The 18,893-nt window shown below is 43.5% G+C and overlaps 1 protein-coding gene across 1 annotated transcript in view; it reads left to right on the top strand.

Moving 5' to 3' along the window:
• Positions 1 to 18,893, top strand: part of MSH3 (mutS homolog 3) — a 166,991-nt gene that overhangs the window by 62,120 nt on the left and 85,978 nt on the right. Inside the window, exons 11-12 of the mRNA XM_008048264.2 lie at positions 3,823 to 3,907; positions 7,122 to 7,231. Of these exons, the coding sequence (XP_008046455.1) occupies positions 3,823 to 3,907; positions 7,122 to 7,231 (195 nt within the window). The remainder of the gene's footprint in view (positions 1 to 3,822; positions 3,908 to 7,121; positions 7,232 to 18,893) is intronic.

Genomic DNA, 18,893 nt, shown 5'->3' with positions numbered 1-18,893 from the left:
GTCACTGTTGTCTTCCCAATATAGTAGATGTTGGGGCCTCCAGTAATTACATGGAGGTGAAGGCCCTTGGCCTCTTCCCCCACTTACACCAGACGTGGAGGTAAGGGTCCTCAGCCTCTTCCCCCACTTATACCAGGTGTGGATGTGAGGACCCTCAGCCTTCCCCCCACACACCAGGTGTGCAGGTGAGGGCTCCCAGCCTTTTCCCCCACTTACACCAGACATGGAGATAAGGGCCTTCAGCCTCTTCACTCTCTTACACCAAGCATGGAGATGAGGGCCCTCAGCCTCTTCCCCTTACTTACACCAGGCTTGGAGGTGAGGACCCTCAGCCTCTTCTCCCACTTACACCAGGCATGCAGGTAAGGGCTCTCAGCCTCTTTCCCCCATTTACATCGTGTGTGGAAGTGAAGGACCCTCAGCCTCTTCTCTCACTTACATTAGGTATGGAGGTGAGAGCTCCCAGATCCTTCCTGCCACTTAATACCAGGTGTGAAGGTGAGGGCTCTCAACCTCTTTCCCCCACTTATACCAAACTGCTGCACATAGATACTTTTTAGCAGGTAGGTACCCAAACAGTCATGTGAACTCTCCTCTAGCTCATGAAATCCCAGTTCTCTCTCTTTTTGGCATTGTAACAGTTCCTTTTTCAGGGGCTCACTGGAGGCATATGTGACAATGTCATAGAAGCAGTTCACTTTTTAGTTGGAGTCAGGTGACAAAACCCTCAGATAATTGATGGGACAGAGGATGCTTTCAGAATCCTAAGCCTGAAACCACAGTTCTGAGGGTATGGGCTGTTGGGTATGAGGATGTAGGACTGTTGTAGTGAGGGTGTAGGCGACTGACACTTGAGTATAGACTGAAGTGTGGATAGTCTACACACATAAATGCCACTTATCTCTATTTCTCTGGTAAAAATTAATTCTTATACCTCTTGTTGATGGGAGACAAAGGCAGCCAGCTGAGATGCTTTTAGGAAAGGCTGCTGTCTGTGGTATCTCAATTTGTCTTTCTCTCATGCCCGCTGCTGTGGTCTGGATGTATGTGCCCCTCTCCCCCACTTACGGTCATATGTTGAAACCTAAACACCAATGTGGTGGTGGGAGGGCAGCACTTAGGTCATGTGGCGGAACCTTAGTGGATGGGCAGAGTGCTCTCATAAAAGAGGCTTAGGGAGCCTGTTTACTCCCTGCCATGCGAGGAGATCCAGAAAGTGCTATTGTGAGGAATGTACCCTCACCAGCACCAAGCCTGCCAGCACCTTAATCTTGAACTTTTTGGCCTCTAGAGCTGTGAGCAAAGAACTTCTGCTCATCAGTTATCAGTCTTCGGTGTTTTGCTTTAGCAGCTCAAATTGAGACACCAGCTAAGCACCTTCTTAGGGTCTGTGTCAGATGAGGGCACTAAAGTTTTGTCCAGTCATCCCTAAGATGTGTTTGTTAAACCTAACTGCCAGGAACAGGGGAAGGAAAGAATGCATGTCTAAAAACAAGGGCAACTGGTTAGATACCAACATAAAGTCCAGCGGTCAGTCCCTCCAGCTTGTATTTTGACCCTAAGTTTGTATGAATACCTGTTAGCTACATAGCCAATCACTGCCCAACATTATTCCTGTAAATAATGTTTTAGATTTTATAACTGTCCCTGGATATTTCACAGATACTTCTAGAGCTTTATGATTAAAACAAGATGAAAACAAACCCAAACTGACTTCTCAATAGGAAGATAGCAGTGTTTGTTGAGCATCTATTTTCTGCTAGGCCCTGCAGGTGCTGCAAGTAAATTAAGACATAGTCTTTGTCTCCAAGGAGCTCAGATTTTTTTTAAATTTTTTTATTTTTTGAGTTGGAGTCTCACTCTGTCGCCCAGACGAGCGCAGTAGCACACTCCCGGCCACCGCAGCCTCAACCTGCTGGGCTCCAGTGAGCTTTCCGCCTCAGCCTTACAAGTAGCCGGAACTACAGGTGCGTGCCACCACGCCGGGCTAATTTTTATTTATTTATTTATTGTAGAGATGAAGTCTCGCCAAGTTGCTCAGGTGGGTCTTGAACCTGCAGGCTCAGGCAGTTCACTCGCCTCGATCCCCCAAAGTACTGGGATTACAGGCTGAGCCACTGAGCCTGGCCTGAGCTCAGATTTATTAAGGAGTATAGAGGCCAGGCACAATGTCTCATGTCTATAATCCTAGCACTTTGGTAGGCCAAGGATTGCTTGGGCCCAGGAGTTCAAGACCAGCTTGATCAACACAGCAAGACCCTGTTGCTCTCTGTATACTGGGGATGCCAAAAAATATATACACATTTTAAGCAATGTAATCTATGTATTACTTTTAGTTCATCATAATCAGAAGTGTCTGGATGCTGATGGTAACTACTTTGAGCACCACTTGTAATTGTAGAAGTCAAACATGACTTGTATTCATCTACAATTTTAATATAGTTTTTTCCTTTCTTAAAATGTTTATACATTTTTTTGGTACCTTCTGTATATGTAAAATAAAAAGGAGGGTAGAAGCCCAACATAAATTGTTGTAATTCAAGACAAATCAACTACTATAAGAGAAGAAGAAAGGACTTTGCATCTGCTATCAGTCAGGTTTGGAGTTGCTTCCCTCTGAGAATCATTAACAGGTTATCATCCTTTGGAAGCCAGATCAAACCTGTCACAGATAAATTACACTGCCAAGGACAGCGTTCAGTTACTAGGCAACACTCCTACCATGAGGCATTTCTCTTTTCCAGGGCTTTGGGTCCTGAGTCTGAGGAGTCATCCAGAAGTAAAGGAATCTCTTTATGAGAGCTGCTTTTTTGGCTCGTATCTTAGGCTTTCTAAATTCCTGGCTGAATCTCATTTTAGCCATGAGAAGTGCAGTTAGGTGTATAGCAGAAATGCTTACACTTTCCTTCCATTAAGTAGCTTAGTGACCCGCCTTTACTTTTCTTACCTTTAAAAATAAACCCACTGTGGGAACTTTGCTGTCTTCTCAATAAATCCTGCTTTCTCAAAATAAATAAATAAGCCGTCAAGTCTGTGAGTGCTGTTGACAGAGACACGTAAGGACAGCCTGATAAAGGAAGTTGAATTACTGCACTGTAATGCACTGATTAATACTTCTTAACAAGAAATGTAATTGGACATTTATTAGTCATCTTGTATCTCAGTTCTTGAATTGTTTAAAACTTATTGAACTTTTCATTAGTTTTGAATAGTTACAGGGACAATAAGGAGAGTACGTTCTTTAACTGAGCTTAAGGAAATAACTTTTGCTGTTTTTTCAGTTTTATGCTCACTAAACATTGGCCACCATAATGTGTGCTGTTAATTATAGAGTAAATAACATTTATTGCACATGTCAGAAAGTGGATTAAAAATTTTAAAAGTGTTTATCAAGATGCTCTTATGCTAAGTAAGGAGGACAGTTTTGAGCATCTTAACAAATTTTTCCAGTTAATTGCATAGCTTTTCATGTTGATACCACTGCATGCTCTGCCAATGCTGAAAGACTGTTTGGTTCTGAAAGACTGTTTGGTTCTGTTCCTGGCAATACAGAACAAAAATAAAAAGAGAACGTTGTCACCATCACTTCCCATCCATGTTCTCGTTTTTGGTGTTGAGCAGCTGTCCTCTTGCATCAGTCTATTTAACAGCACCAGTGTTAATGAAATACAGATGAATTTTCAGTCCACTTCTTTTGGTTTGATTTTCTACCAAAATGCTAATTTTTGTCATAATGTTACTGGAATGTTTCTAGTTCCTAAATTTGTTTTGTATTTCCTTATGAATTTATATTTTGGCTAATTATGTTTTATTCTTTTATAGGAATTTTAAACAGCTATCGAGTGAGATGGAATTTATGACAATTAATGGGACAACGTTAAGGAACTTGGAAATTCTACAGAATCAGGTCAGGTACACATAAAGCCTAGTTGATTCAAAATAGTTTTGGGACAGTTTGGAGTAAGTCTGTTCCTTAGAACAGGTTCAAGTGAAAATAATACTAGCATCTTCTGCAGACTGCCTGCCTGTCATCTATTTATTGCTTGGGAACTGCACCATTGACTTTTTGGAGAATGAAATACACAAACTATTTCCTTGGGGCTTTTTATTTTTTTTTTTTGGTTGCTATGGAACTGTTTTTTTAGTGACTGAGGGAGTGCTCATCTTGACAATTCCTCTGTTGTCATTTTTATGTCAAGTATTTCTTTGGAAAGGTGTCATCATTGAAAATGAATAGGAAGTCGATTTTTTTGGTTGCTTGATTTTATTTTTTCTACATGCTGTTAATTTTTGTTAAAATGTTTATTGTCTTATTTCATTATCCAGCATATCAAAGAAGTTACTGGGATATTCATTTTAACTCTAAGATATATATTTCATTTCACAAACTTTCATCATTGCTTAGTTGTCCTTTATTGCTGAATTAAGATGATAATGGAAATGTTAAAGTTACTGCTTTCGTATATTAAATTATCACTGGAAAGATGAGATATTATGTTGTAAAGTTAATGTTATCGTGACAAAGTCAGACATAAACAGCAATTGCAGTTCATATGATCCAGTGGGGGCGAGCCTGAGCTATCAGAGTCATGGGTTTGAGGCTCTTGAGAAATATTTGATACTGTTGCGAGTTGAACCTTAAATTCATCATCCTAACTCCTGGATCCAGATATTGTTAACTAGTTTCTCCCTCTTCCAGTCTGCACTAGTATAGGAGTCAGACTTATTTTTGTTCAGTAACATTTTTTTTTTTTGAGTTGGAGTCTCACTATGTCGCCCAGGCTGGAGTGCAGTGACACACTCAAGGCCACCCCAGCGTCGACCTGCTGGGCTCTGGCGATCCATCCGCTTCAGCCTTCCAAGTAGCTGGAACTACAGGTGCACGCTACCACACCCAGCTAATTTTTTTTTTTTTTTTTTTTGTAGAAACAAGGTCTCGCCAGCTTTCCCAGGCTGGTCTAAAACCTGTGGACTCAGGCAATTCACTCTCCTCAGCCTCCCAAAGTGAGTTGAGCCACCAAACTCAGCTTTCAGTAACATTTTTATCTTGTTATTTTGTCATCCAGAAGCTGTACCTCTGTCCTGCGGGTCTCTCATCTACCCGACACTTGGCCCCATGGTAGGAAGCAAGCAGTAGGAGTAGGAGGGCATTTCTTGACTGAGGAGAACTTGGCCTGCAGACGCCTGGCATTCCAAGCTTTTTTGGTTCTGCCGTGTCTTCCTATTCCAATCCTGCAGTAGCCAGTCAGTTCTGAAATTGGTTCCTAAGGTAGAGATCATCTAGACTCAAGATGCCCCTCAGAGTCCCATCCACTACTGGGACTCAGGCCACTGTGCACGAGCATGTTCTGCTTGTCTTTGTGCCTTGGCTTTGACCTCCCTCTGCATGGATTGAGAGAGGAGTGATGGGTGGGACTGGACATCAGTGAGAGTACAGGTAAAAGCAGTAGGGCATGTGTCACCCCCTTAGCTGAGCCTCTCCAGTGATGATTCCCTCCAGGTCCTCTTCATGGGACCTTTTGCTCCAATCGTTCCTGTCTCCGGACTGTGTAGCACTGTTGCTGGTCTGGACTCTGTCCTCCTGGTCTCTCTGCCCCACCCCATCCCTCTGCCTCTTTGGTCTCTCAGTCTGTGTCTATGCCCCTCAGGTTCCTATGGCCTCTCCCCTGTCCTTTGAACCTCACCCTGATCCCTCTGGTCCCTGGTCCACTCTGGATGCCACCCCCCCCACCTCTCTATCTCCCAGGTCCCTCTGGCCATCCCTTTCTCTTGGCCCTCACCCTGGTTCTTCTGTGTCCCTCTGCCCCCAGGACCCTGGGCTCCCCCATTCTTTTGTAACTTTCCCATCCCTCTCCCCCTCCATTCTCCTGTCTACCCGGTCCCCTCTGCCTACTCCCCTTGGTTGCTCTGACTCCCTCTTGGTCTCTCTATCCTCACCATCTGCTCTGCCCCCCCCATCCCTCTGCCTTCCCTGTCTCGTGGGTCCCCTCGGTTCCCTCTGCCCCCTCCCAGTTGCTCTGCCCCTCCTGTCTCTCTGCCACCTCATCCTTCTCCCTCCCCCTCATCTTTCCTTCCCTGGTCCCTCTGCTCACCCCGTGCCTCTGTCCTTCTGCCTCCCCTGTGCCCCTGGTCCCTTCTGTCCCCTTTGACCGCTCTGCCCCTCCTGTCTCTCTACCCCTCCTCCCCATCCTTTTCTCCCCTGGTCCCTCTACCTGTGCAGCCCATCCTCAGGGGAGCCTGTGAACACTGTGCCTTTTCTGTGCTCGCATTAAATGTCTAAGGCTGGGAGCTTATGTCACACCTTTTCCAGTTGCTTCCTACCAGGTAGATACTGCCTCCTAGTTATGAGTCTTTGCCCAGACTTGGTTGCAAGCACCTGAGGGAGGACTGTGTTGTTTCTATTATCAGTACATAGGAGGTGCTTTGTAAGGAGCTGCTTACAGAGAAAGAAACAAAAAGCAAACCCAGCTCATGTGGAAACAGCAAATAGCATGGTTAAAATCAACTGTTATCTCTAGTTCATTGTGGCTTTTGTTTTAGGACTCAACTTTTATGTGACAAAGGCAACATTTACTTAGGAATTTAATAAAACAGATCCAAATAAAATTCTTCCAGGGTCAATACCTGGAGTACAGTGCAGGTTCGTGTTCACCTCTTGCACCTTCTTCTTGCTCAGTGTTGTCACAAGAGCATCTGTCTATAAAATGGTAACTCTAATTCACCAAAGGGAAATTAAGATATTTTTACTAGAGTGTATTTCCCAAGACAGGAATGTGTGCAGTTACATTTGTATTTATTTATTTTTAATCTATCTATTTCACACTGAAACAATTGTATTTTAAGATGCTTAGGACTAATATCCATTTCAAGAGTCTTCTGAGTAATTTACTCTTAGTTAACCATAAACTATGCAGGCTATCACTTTTTTGTCTAAAAATGTCAATACTTTGTGTGTATATTCATCAAATAGTAAATGAACACCTGTTATGAACCATACATTGTGCTGGGCATATATAACATTTAAAATTGGAGTATATGAAATAATTAGGGCTCATGAATAACATGATTTGGCACAAATATAACTGTCTAGTTAATAAAACTTGTTTTTTGGTCTTTTTTAGACTGATATGAAAACCAAAGGAAGTCTGTTTTGGGTTTTAGACCACACCAAAACTTCATTTGGAAGACGGAAATTAAAGAAGTGGGTGACCCGGCCACTCCTTAAATTAAGGTAAAAGAATTCTTTTTTGTGTACTTAATATGAAATTGTGAAATTAAAGGTGTGTTAGCATCCTTAAAACCACAGGTACCATGGTTTATAAGCACACAGTTTTAATTTGGGAAATATTTGCTTTGTACTGGCAGTACACTGATGTTACAAGGATATTTCCTTATGCCCTAGAAGGAGCTGCTTGCAGATTGCAAGACAAAGGATGTTGTGCAGGGGTAGTGAGTTACCAACTAGTTTGGGTCATTAGTAGCATGGAGAAGGAGCCAGAGGGGAGCTGGAAAGTTAGATGGGGCCTTCTGTGGAGCTTTGAAGTCAAGGCTGAGGAGTTGATGGCCTAAGGGAGGTAATTCAGTGATTCTGAGCTTAGGCTTGATGTGGTCAGAGGGGGCTCATGTTAGGAGGGACTCAATGAGGGTTATCAGGAAGTTCATGGAGAGGTGCTCAGGGCCTGAGCTGAAGCAGTAGCAGCAGGGAGCCCAAGAGAGGCGCTGGTGTGAAACACTTAGGAGGGGAACTAGGAGTTTCTTGAGGGAGGGCATTGAGTCCAGTGCCTGAAACGTAGTGATTTCCAAGCCTATCTGCATGTGGGAATCATTAAGAGCTTCACAAAATGCTGACGCTGTGTCCCATCCACAAATGTTGTGATTTAGCTGGTCTCCAGTGTGGCCAGGGAGTTGGAGTTTTAAAACTTCCCAGCCGGACTCAGTGGCTCAGCCTGTAATCCCAGCACTTTAGGAAGCTGAGGCGAGTGGATTGCCTGAGCCCATGGGTTCAAGACCAGCCCAGGCAACTTGGTGATACCTCTTCTCTATGATAAACCAAAAATTAGCCGGGCGTGGTAGCGCACGCCTGTAGTTATGGCTACTTGGAAGGCTGGGGCAGAAGGATTGCTGGACCCCAGCAGGTCGATGCTGGGGTGTCTGTGCACGTGCCACTGCCCTCCAGCCTGGGCAATGGAATGAGATTCACAAAAAAAACCAAAAAAGTTTCCCACATAGTTTTTGTTATGCATGTAAATGTGGGGACTCTGACCTGGAACATAGCCTGGCACTGGCTAGGAGTATAGTTAGTGTTCCCAGAATGAATGCTGTTATTATTGAGCACCTGTTGTGTTTAGTACTGAAGATCACCCTCTGGTATAAGTACTTGAGATGAGGAAACTGGCTCAGAGAGCTTCAGCCTTGTGCTCAGTGCTTCACTGGGAGAGGTAAGTCCCAGGTTCAAACCAGCATTGATTCCAGAGACTTGTCCTGAGTGGTTGCCAAGAGGAGGGGTATGGTGTGATGAGAATTGCTGCGTTGGCTCTGCTCGCTGAGTGTGGTGTTCCTCAGTGCTCTCACCCTGGATAGTGGGCTGCCTCATTCCTGGTGGTGGGAGTTAATGGGAGGAAATTGCCTTGAACTTCCTGTCATAGTTCATTAATAGTGGTCTAGCACTATTCTAGGAGTTAGAATGTGTCACCGTCCATCCCACCTCTCCTTCCTCCCATCCCAGGGTCCTTCTCTTTAGGAATTTCTGTGACTATAGCTTCTGCCATACTTAACAGAGAAGCCATCCCAGCAGCATCCATGAAAGCTGTTCTTACAGCCTCTGTTGGGTCAGTGATTCCTTTTTCCACCATATTCATAAAATCTCCAGCCACAAGGTCATAACCAACTTCTGTGAAACTGTACGTGATTTTTTCAGCTATCAAAGACCCTGCAACACCTACATTCTTAGCAGTGGTCATTGGAAGAGTTTTTCATGTTCTTTTAATCATTTCTGTGCCAATTTTTTGGTCTTCATGAGCTGGAGCTAATGAATCCATGGCTGGGATACACTGAAGTAGGGACAACCCAACCCAGAACAGTCCTCCTTCCAGAGAGCTCTTATAGCTTTAAGGGTGTCCGAGACCCTGAATTTCATCTTGTTTGCCCCAGTGTCATCCATCCCATCAGCCTCAGCATAGCAGCTCCATCTGAGAGCGTCACACCAGGCATTCATCCAGTTGCTTTTCATATTTACTAGTTGTGACATCAAGCTGCTCGATGATTTCTTGAATACATTTTCCAATTTGAGCCTTGTCACCTTTTCCTTTCAAGAATATAACATCATCTTTGGCCACAATGACCTCCCCAACTTTAACTTTTCCTCCATCCCAAGGCTGAACATCTTCAGGATTTTGAGTCAGCCCCTCTCCTCCAAACACTATCTCAGTGGCAGTAGCCATGTCTTTGAGCTGGTTCTTTGTGTTGTCACCGGAGCCTGGAGATTTGACTGCTACAACCTGAAGACCAACTTTTAGCCTATTCAAACTGAGCATACTTAGAGCTTCTATGTCAACATCTGCAACAGTAACGACCAGGGGCTTGTGGTAAGCATTGGCGGTTTCAGGAGCAGGCACTGTGGACCAGACGCTAGTTTTCTTTTCACTCAGTGGAACATGGACTTCCTGGAATTCACATTTCTGACATTTTAATATATTAATAAAATCCGGAGAAATAGAACCTCTGTCAAACTTAATGCCTTTGGTAATTTCTAATTCTGATACCACTCATTGTTTTTCCTTTCTTTACTGTGATGAAAAAGGAAACACTTTCTTGCAACCTTTTTCATTACATCAGAAATAATGTTGCCCATTTCTTTATCTCTGTTTGCAGAAATTGTAGCAACTTGAGAAGTTACTTGGGGGTTGTCACAAGTTTAGACATTTTAAGTTCAACAGAGGTAGTATTGGACAGCTGACATCACACTGTCTTGATTCCCACAGGATCGGCCACCTTTGCTGATCTTGGAGCCTTCCTGGGCAGAAGACTGTGCCAGTGCAGTGGCCATGGTGCCACCCAGTCGTTTCATTTGTTATCAGCAAGATCTTGAACAAATTTAGCTCCACTTTTTTAATATTTATTTTTTTAAGTGAACTGACTGTGCAACAGTCACATCAGGTCTTGTCACTTTGGGGCTTCCCCAACTCTGTTCAGTAACTGCTGTTCTTCCCTTCGGTCTTTTTGTAATGGTTACAGTATTGGCTAAAAGGTTCACACCTGGAAGCATCAAGGCTCAGGCCTTTGCACCAAGCTTTTCGTCTTTGGCATAGTCCCAAGTGAGAGGAGGAGCCAGAACTCTGGACACTGGTCTCATCTGGCAGAGGACTGTGGGTAATAGGAGCATTTCTGTGGCGTGGTGGCAGTGAGTGTGGGGAGTGCCACCTGTGTTGTTGTTTTTTTTTATAGCAAGTATTCCATACGTGTTTATTTTATTTTTTGTATTTATTTTTGAGTCGCAGTCTCCATCCTAGGCTGGAGCATAGTGGCATAATCACAACTCATGCCAGCCTCAACCTCCTGGGCTCAGGCTATTCTCCCATCTTAGCCTCCCAAGTAGCTGGGACTACAGGTGTGTACCACCTTATTATTTTATTTTTATTTTTGTAGAGATGAAGTCTTGCTGTGTTGCCTAGGCTCAAAAATGCTTATTGAATGGATAATTAAAAGAGCAGATCTTTCTAGACCCAGCTCAGATATCTCTCCGAGAAGTGGTCCCTTTTCTCTTTTCTCCCTCCATGGAAAGTTACCTTCTCTCGGTTTTTGTCCTACTTCTTGCTCCTCCACTCGCGAAACACATGGATGGCCTTGGGGACTGTGCCTTACAGTGTCTGAATACAGTAGGTGACCAATCAATTATGAGGAAAGGGTTTTATTTGAAAATCTTAAGTTTCCAAATAAGCTCTGAAAATCATGGCATACCACTATGAGGAAAGTTAATTTTTCTGAGAAAATTGATTTTAAAGGAACCTTAGAAAAGGCGGTATTTCTTTATATAATTCCTTGTTTTAGTTCTACAGAATTGGTTGGGAAAGGTAGTTTCTTCTCTTTTAGTGGAATAGTTGCTTGGCCAAGTTTGAAAACAGTGTTATGTAACATAGAAGTGATGTGGAGCATCTTGTGTTCTTGTCAGGTCTCTAGGGGATTGCTGTCAGCTAGAAGTGACCTGGAGGGAGTTGTATAACTGAGGAAGCCAGACTGGGTGATAGGAAGGTGCCATCTTCGATCTGGAGACCTAGTGAGGTCTAAGTGTTGTGTACAATGTCTAGCTCAAAACTCTAAACACATCTGTGTTGGAGTTTATTGACTCAGAAATATCTGGGGGCTCTGGTTTTCTATGGCTTTTCAAGGCTATGCTTCTATAGTTTGAATTTCATGATGGGTAGTTTAGATGGTGTATTTGTTTTCTAGGGCTGCTGTAATACAGTGCAACACACTGGACAGCTAAACAACAAACTTACTGTTTCATAGTTTTGGAGACTAAAAGCCCAAGACCCGGTGTCAGTGGGATTGGTTCTTTTTGGGGCCTGTCAGGGAGAATCTGGCCCAGCCTCTCTCCTGGCTTCTGGTGGGTGGTTGGCAATCCAGACCAGCCTGACTCACCTCCAGTGAGGCCTAGACCAGTCCAGGTGACCTGCAGTGAGGTCTAGACAAGCCCAACTGACCTCCAGTGAGGTGAGGTCCAACCTAGCTCAACCCAGATGACTTCCAGTGAGAGCCAAACCAAACCAGATGACCTCTATTGAGAACCATACCAGCGCTGATGACCCCTGGTAAATGGCAACCTTCATTTGGCTGCTGAGGGGAAGTACAGGAGAGAATGAGGAGACATGTATCTTTTCCTTCTTGGCTCTTCCTGCTTCCTCTTTCTCCATCTTTATGTCTTTATTCATAAGGATTTTCTGGAATATTTCTCCTTGAAGTCCTTTGAGGGGACTTCATTTTCTGTGGTTTTAATGTCATAAAATGTTTCCCTCTGTGAAATCTCTAGATATGCTGGAAAAGTATAACAAATATCCTCTTAGTTAGCTAAACTTTATAAAACAACAGGGTAAAAACTTGGAACAGATTGGAAGAGGAACTTGACTGCTGCTGCTGTCCTCTGGCCTCCTGTGCCAAGGGAAGGGTGGGTTTTACTTGCCTTGTGGGAGGCAAGAGACAAGGTCTTGGGACCATTTAGGTTGCAGAGTCTCTAGCATTTGAGACACAGGACACAATCTCAGTGGAGGTGACGAGAAATGAGTCGGTCCAGCCTCGTGGGGGAGAAATTGCCAAGAACTCTTGTCACAGGCACTCCCTCACAGACCTTCTGTTCTAGTTTATACTGTCTATGTGGTCTGGCAGTTTCCAAACTGTGAGATTTACTTCAAACAGTCTGATTGTACTTCAGATAAATATCAAATGACCAAGTTAAAAGAGAAGAATATGAGCATAGTACAGAAATACTGTCACAAGGACTCAGGTTGGTTTAAAAAGGAAACATATACAATTTTTTAAAACAATGGATTGGTTACATAGGAATAGCTGTAATAATGGAAATGTGCATAATAGCTGAGGAAATAACCTAGAACGTAGCACAGAGAGACAATGCAGTAGACAGTATGAGCAATGGAAAGACCAGTCTCAAAATGGATGATCTAACGTAATCCTCTTCAGATTTCCAACCAGAATAAAGAAAATTAGAAAGGGGCAATATTCAAGGGGGAGATAAGGATGAGAATTTCTCATAATTCATGAAAGATATGAATCTTTAGACTTAGAATGTACCATGAATCCAAAGTGTGATTGAAAACAAACACATCTACTTTTTACTAAATCATTCTGAAACTCCACAATACTAAATCAGAGATTAAAATCTTACAAAGAGACAGCAAAGAAAGATCACCTGTAAAGCAATGAAAATTGCATAACTGACTTGCTTTCTAGTTTCTCTAATGGTTCTGTGGTTTTTTTTTTGTTTTTGTTTGTTTGCCCGTTTGTTTTTGAGACAAAGTTTTATTCTGGTCTGGAACTGGATTCAAGTAATCTTCCAGCCTTAGCCTGTCAAAGCACTGGCTTACAGGCAAGAGCCATCTGCCTGACCTTGCCTTGTGCTGCTTTTGCTTTCTTTTGGTTGCTTCTTTTGGATTCATTGAGTACCATTTGATTTTTCCCCAATAGCTTGGTAGTTTGTGTGCTTGTTTCTGTTATCTCTTACTTCTGTTGATTCTAACTCATCTGGTTTCTTGTGCGTGGTTGTCTTTATTTACATACTGGTTATGTTATTTGGGAATTTCAGTAGTATTGTGAGGGCTAGGAGGAAAATGCCAGCTCCCAGAAAGGATTTTTGTTTGCTTCTACCAGGTTTCTGATGGCCATTTTAATTCAAGTTCAGTTCTTAGAGTGTTGTTGTCTGTTCAAATGATGCTAGACAAGACTCCAAGTCCACCTCCCCCAAGGCCAGCTCGTCCTCAGTGTAGACCTTCTGCATGTCCCTTCACTGACTGCTGGATTATATCTCTAGGTTCTTGTTTTCTTTTTACCATTTGTTCATTGATGATTTTATGAACATGGTTTTACTTTTCATCTGGATTTTAAAAGTGTCCCCAGGAGGGGTGGTCTGAGGTACCTTTTCCCATTACCACCAGAAGCAGATTCATAGGCACGCCTTTTCAAAAACTTGGGTTTGTGGCCTAAACTGATCATGAGAGGAGCAGACAAGTTTGTTCTATTTAATATTTAAAAGAAAGTGAATTGTACTCTATTGACAAAATGTTGACTGATTGGAACATGAATCATAAAAAAACCTTTAAAGCTTGTTGGATGATTTACAGTTTGTGACAATATAAATATTCAGATTAGTTATCTTAGATGATTCTTTTCTAATGATTTGCACAACTTTGTGCATGGTATTTGTGTCTGGCATCAGAGTATGTCTCATGACCTAACATGCTCCCCCATCCCAGTCAGTCCCGTCCTGCTCGTATTACTCCTTGAAATTCTTGACACCATGTGCTGCCTCCATTTCCACACCTACTGCCCCTTACCATTGCCCTCACACACCTTTCCTTCAGTGTCCCTTCGCTGGATTTCAGGCAGCTTTCCACTGTACTCGTGCACATTCCCATGAGTGTCCCTTCCCTGGATTTGGAGGCCCTTTCCACTGTCCTCACACACATTCCCCTCAGTGTCCCTTTCCTGGATTTGGAGCCCTTCTCCACTGTCCCCGCCACATTCCCCATCAGTGTCCCTTCTTTGAATTTGGAGCCCCTTTCCACTGTCCTCACACACATTCCTCTCAGTGTCCCTTCCATGGATTTGGAGCCCTTTTTCTCTGTCCCCACACACGTTCCCTGTCAGTGTCCCCTCTCTGGATTTGGAGCCCCTTTCCACTGTCCCCACACACGTTCCCCATCAGTGTCCCTTCCCCAGATTTGGAGTACCTTTCCACTGCCCTACACATGTTCCCTGTCAGTGTTTTTTCCTGGATTTGGAGAGCTTTCCAGTGTCCTTCTGTTTCTGTTTTCACACTCATCCGCATGAGGGGCCTTGGCTCCTACTGCTGCCATGTAAGGTCAGCATCCTTATGTTTCCCACATGGCTGCAGGCTCTTGCTGCCTCTTTGGCTGCCAGTGTCACCTTTTACACCTTCACCCTCTGTCCTCCACTGTCTTTGACAGACAGTAGCTACCCCAATCTCATTCTGCTGGATGCTCTTCTTCTGTGTCCCTTTTGTTCTTAGATCATAGCACAGTGATCATCTTATCATCGTATCACATTGTTAACCATTCTTTGTTAAAGATTCAAGTATTTGTCAATAGAGTATTTTTTTTTAAACTAACATAGGTCTTTTGTTAACAATTATAGCTCCAAAGTCTACTACTTTCTGCAGTTGGTACTTTATAAGCACTTAGTAGTGGTTCACTGTATGAATGAATGAGTGAATGGTGTATGTGAAAGAAGCAGCTAGGGAGGTCCAAGTAAAGATGCCTAGGTCCTAGGAAAGGGCACATGCTTCATGTTTCTAACAGACGGTTACTTAGGTAGTTGGCTTAGCCATTCACACGACCAGTGTTAATGTCTGAATTTATTCATTTTTTATCATCTGTCTTTAATGCAAACCTTTCAGTAAAAACATATGAAATATAATCCAACCTTATGCTTGAATTATAGATGCATCTCCACAATAGCAGCCACTAGAAATTGACCCCATCAGTGACAGTAGCTGTGTGTCACATACTGTTTGAAGTGACAGCCACTCTCTTAGCTCTCCTTTAACTGGAAGGACTCCAGGACATTTCATCTTTTTTTTTCTTTTGCATATGGAATGAAATGACTTGGGTGCCTTCTTTTCATTCCCTTAGATTGTAGAGTATTATCAGATCAACTGTAGATTACTACAGGGCATGTTGAAATAATATTGTCATCGTCATTTATTTGACAGAACGACGTCCTGTTGTCTGTCACTAATTGCACTGAAATGATAATCTTTTTTGGTGGTCTGACATGCTTTATTATAGTTACGTGGAAGGCCTTGTTACTACTGCAAATTAAAGAACAACTCTAAGGTATGTGAATTACTTTGTTTTTAAAAACTCAATCATTCTCATTCATGCTTATTCTGATCTGCATATAGGAGGTAAAAATAGAATTATAGCTCCTGGTGATGAGAAACTTGTGGCTTACAACACCACACACCTTTCCCTCCCTCCTACCTGTCTAGGCATCGTGTGTAGTTATAATGTGCTTTGTCAGTGCACCCTGCCTTCCAGCCTCAACATGGGACTTCACATCACTATGAGATGTCAGATTAGACTCAGGAGCTGGGACTAGCTTTCCTTGTGTGATCCTTCCTTGCTGCTCACTCTACATGAAATACCTGTTTACATATCTATGCCTTAAGGTTTGTCCTCCTGTGGGCATTTCTCAGCTTATATTTTGGGTGCTGTGTCTCCCTCTCCCTGCTGTTCTTTGTGGTACCCAGTGAATACACTCTGTAACAATGATGGAAACAGTTAACACTTAGTGAGTGGTTACAAGTTAGCAGGCACTGCACCAGCAAGTGCCATTTCATTGAATTCTTATAATGACACCAAGAGTTAGAGACCCTGACTGTTCTCATTTTATAGCTGAAAAAACTAGGGCAAAGCCAAGTAATTCCTACATGACAGAGACAAGGCCTCCCACCTTCTGAGCCCAGGTTCTTACTTCCTGAGCTGTGATTTCCCTAACCAAGGTTGGGTAAAACCACAGTGACTCATCGTGGCCCTGCTGCCCTTTGCCTGTGTGATACTAGACTGGAGTGAGGATCTCTCCCCTTGTGTTTTCCCATATTCCAGGCAGCTTAGCACAACCTTTCTGATCTCTCAGAAATTTATAGTTTTATATCTATTTAAACAGTCTTCTGGTAGACTTCATAAATATGGCTTAGGTTTTTATTAAACTCTTTTGCTCTTTCTATAATTCAGGCTGTCTTATACATTTGCAGATTGCACTATTTTATCCATCCTCAAGCCATCTGTGGCATCAACATAGTCTATTTCATTTGGTAGCATCTTCCATTTATGCAGGAGTGAGTTATTAAAGTAAAACTTTATATTTATATAGCATTTACATAAATGTTAGAGTAAAACATTTATTTATTTTCTCACAACAATCAGTGCAAAGAAATTTGTTTTTATTTCTTTCACCTCCTCATAACTTACTTTACGTGTAGTCTTTGGAGTTGAATTGAGTAACTGTTTGCTGAGGTCATGGTGCAGTCCTGGAAAGCAGGATGAGAAGTTGGGCCCTGTTCTCATGGAGTTTATAGTCTAGAGTCAGGACAGGGAAGCAGTGCATGCCATTTGAAGAAATTGTTTCCCATTGTGAAAAAAGACAAGATGGGCATGTGGAGAGGGAGGACAGAAGGATTAGAGCTGCTCTGGTGAGTCCAAAGTAGGGGAAGAGTGGATACAAGTTTGCCAGACATAGTGCAGCTGGTGGGCAGGAGGAAAGGAAGAGTCTCCCAGGCAAGTGGGCGGCAGATGTGGATGCCCAATGTCAGAGGACATGTTGTGACAGAGACATGGGAAGACTTTCTGTCTGGTACTTAGAGTGGAAGGAGGATGACCTGGGGGGCTTGCAGGGCAGGCAGGCTGCTGTTGGCTGTAGGTCAGGTATGGATTCTGGATTTGGACCCAAAATTGATGAACTTGAAGCAAAGGTACGATGTAGATAGACTCAGGTCTTAGGAGGGCTAATTGGGCTACAGCGTGGGGAAGGAGCCAGAGGAGAGACTAGGAGTGGCAGTGGGGAGGTGGCTGGAGGCTGTTCCAAAAGTCTCTATGAGACTTAGACCAGGGCAGTGGAGGCAGGGCTGGTGAGGAGAGGGTGGGTTGCAGAGGCCCCCTGCAGGTGTGGAAGAACTCAGCTGCACATCTGAAAGCTCCAGGGGTTCTACTGCGTTGTGCTAACGAATGCTCTTCCTACACTGGAGGACATGAGTAAGAGGGAAACAAGCAGAGGTGAGGCCTGAAGGTTAGTGTGGGGGCTTCCATAGAGAGGTGCTGTGGCCTTAGAGGGAGGTAGAATGCTAAAGTCAAGGCACTCTGCAGCTGTACTGGGCTCTGTCCACATCTTCTGGGGGCTCTGTAGTGAGCTGGCAAGGGGTTATATGATGGTAAAGACAAAGCACTCAGTGGCTGTTCCAGGCTCTGTTCACATTGTCCAGTGGCTGTGTGTGGAGGGCTTGCTCTGTGTCTCAGTGTTGATGCCAACAGGATTTTGGGAAACAGATGTGTTTATTCAGTGACTGATGCCTCCTTTCCCCCCAAAACATCAATTCATTCTTTTATCCACTTATTAATTTAAAGAAATGCACTGACGGTCTCCTATTCACCAATATGCTCTCCTGGTCTTTGTTTTCAATACCGCATGTTGCTGTTACACCTGGTTTACATCAGTACTTTTGATGTTCATAGGTACTTCCTGGACAACATCTCTTTTAGGATACATTTTGTCTGTCAGTTTTCCATTTACAGTTCACTTAAGGTGTAACTGTTGACAAGATCCTGCAGCCCTGGTCTTCTGTATCTTCTGATGTCCTATCCTTTGCCCTTTTTTTTTTTTTTTTTTTTTTTTTGGACACAGGGTCTCTCTCTGTCCTCCAAGCTGCAGGGAAGGGGCATGATCATAGCTCACTGCTGCCTTGAACTCTTGTGCTCAAGTGATCCTTCTGCCTTGATCTCCCAGAGTGCTGGGACTACAGGTGGGAGCCACCACTCCCGACTGATTCTTTTATTTTTTATAGAGACAGTGCCTTGATATGTTGCCCAGGCTGGTCTCAATTCCTCAAATGATCCTCCTGTTTTAGCCTCTTAAAGTGCTGGGAATACAGGCAGAAGCCACCATGCCCAACTAGTATATCGAATTCCATTTTATCAAAACCATGAATCAGTCTACCACCACCACCAAATCATCTTGTTGCTCATTGTAGACCTGTTATATTGGCCAAGGTAATGCAGGTTATTATAGCAAATAAGTTCTCGATCTCAGTGATTTTAAATACATAGAAGTATACTTGGTAAACTAAGTTCAGTTGGTAGCAGATGCGTGGTGTGGAATTTTTTGCCCCCCTCATGGACTTAGGCTGATGGAGTCAATGTAAGGCTGAGGAGATTGCTCAGAGTTGATGCTGACATGGAAGGAGGGTGATGGTGTGAGAGGGTGAGTGCTAGAGCTCACAGGAAGCTTTCAGAGCCACAGCTAGAAGTGGCTTCTGTTGTCTCCACCCACACTCAGTATTCAGGTCCAGGGCACACCTGGCATGGTAGCCTAGGAGCTTGGGAAAGGCAGCCGTGTGTGTGCCCAGCCGGGGAGCCTGGGAAAGGCAGCTGTGT

Source organism: Carlito syrichta, unplaced genomic scaffold (assembly GCF_000164805.1).
Source record: "Carlito syrichta isolate Samal-C Ts95f unplaced genomic scaffold, Tarsius_syrichta-2.0.1 Scaffold123293, whole genome shotgun sequence".
NCBI lineage: Eukaryota > Metazoa > Chordata > Mammalia > Primates > Tarsiidae > Carlito > Carlito syrichta.
The sequence above is the reverse complement of the archived record's forward strand: the minus strand, read 5'-3'. Positions and strand labels throughout refer to the sequence as shown.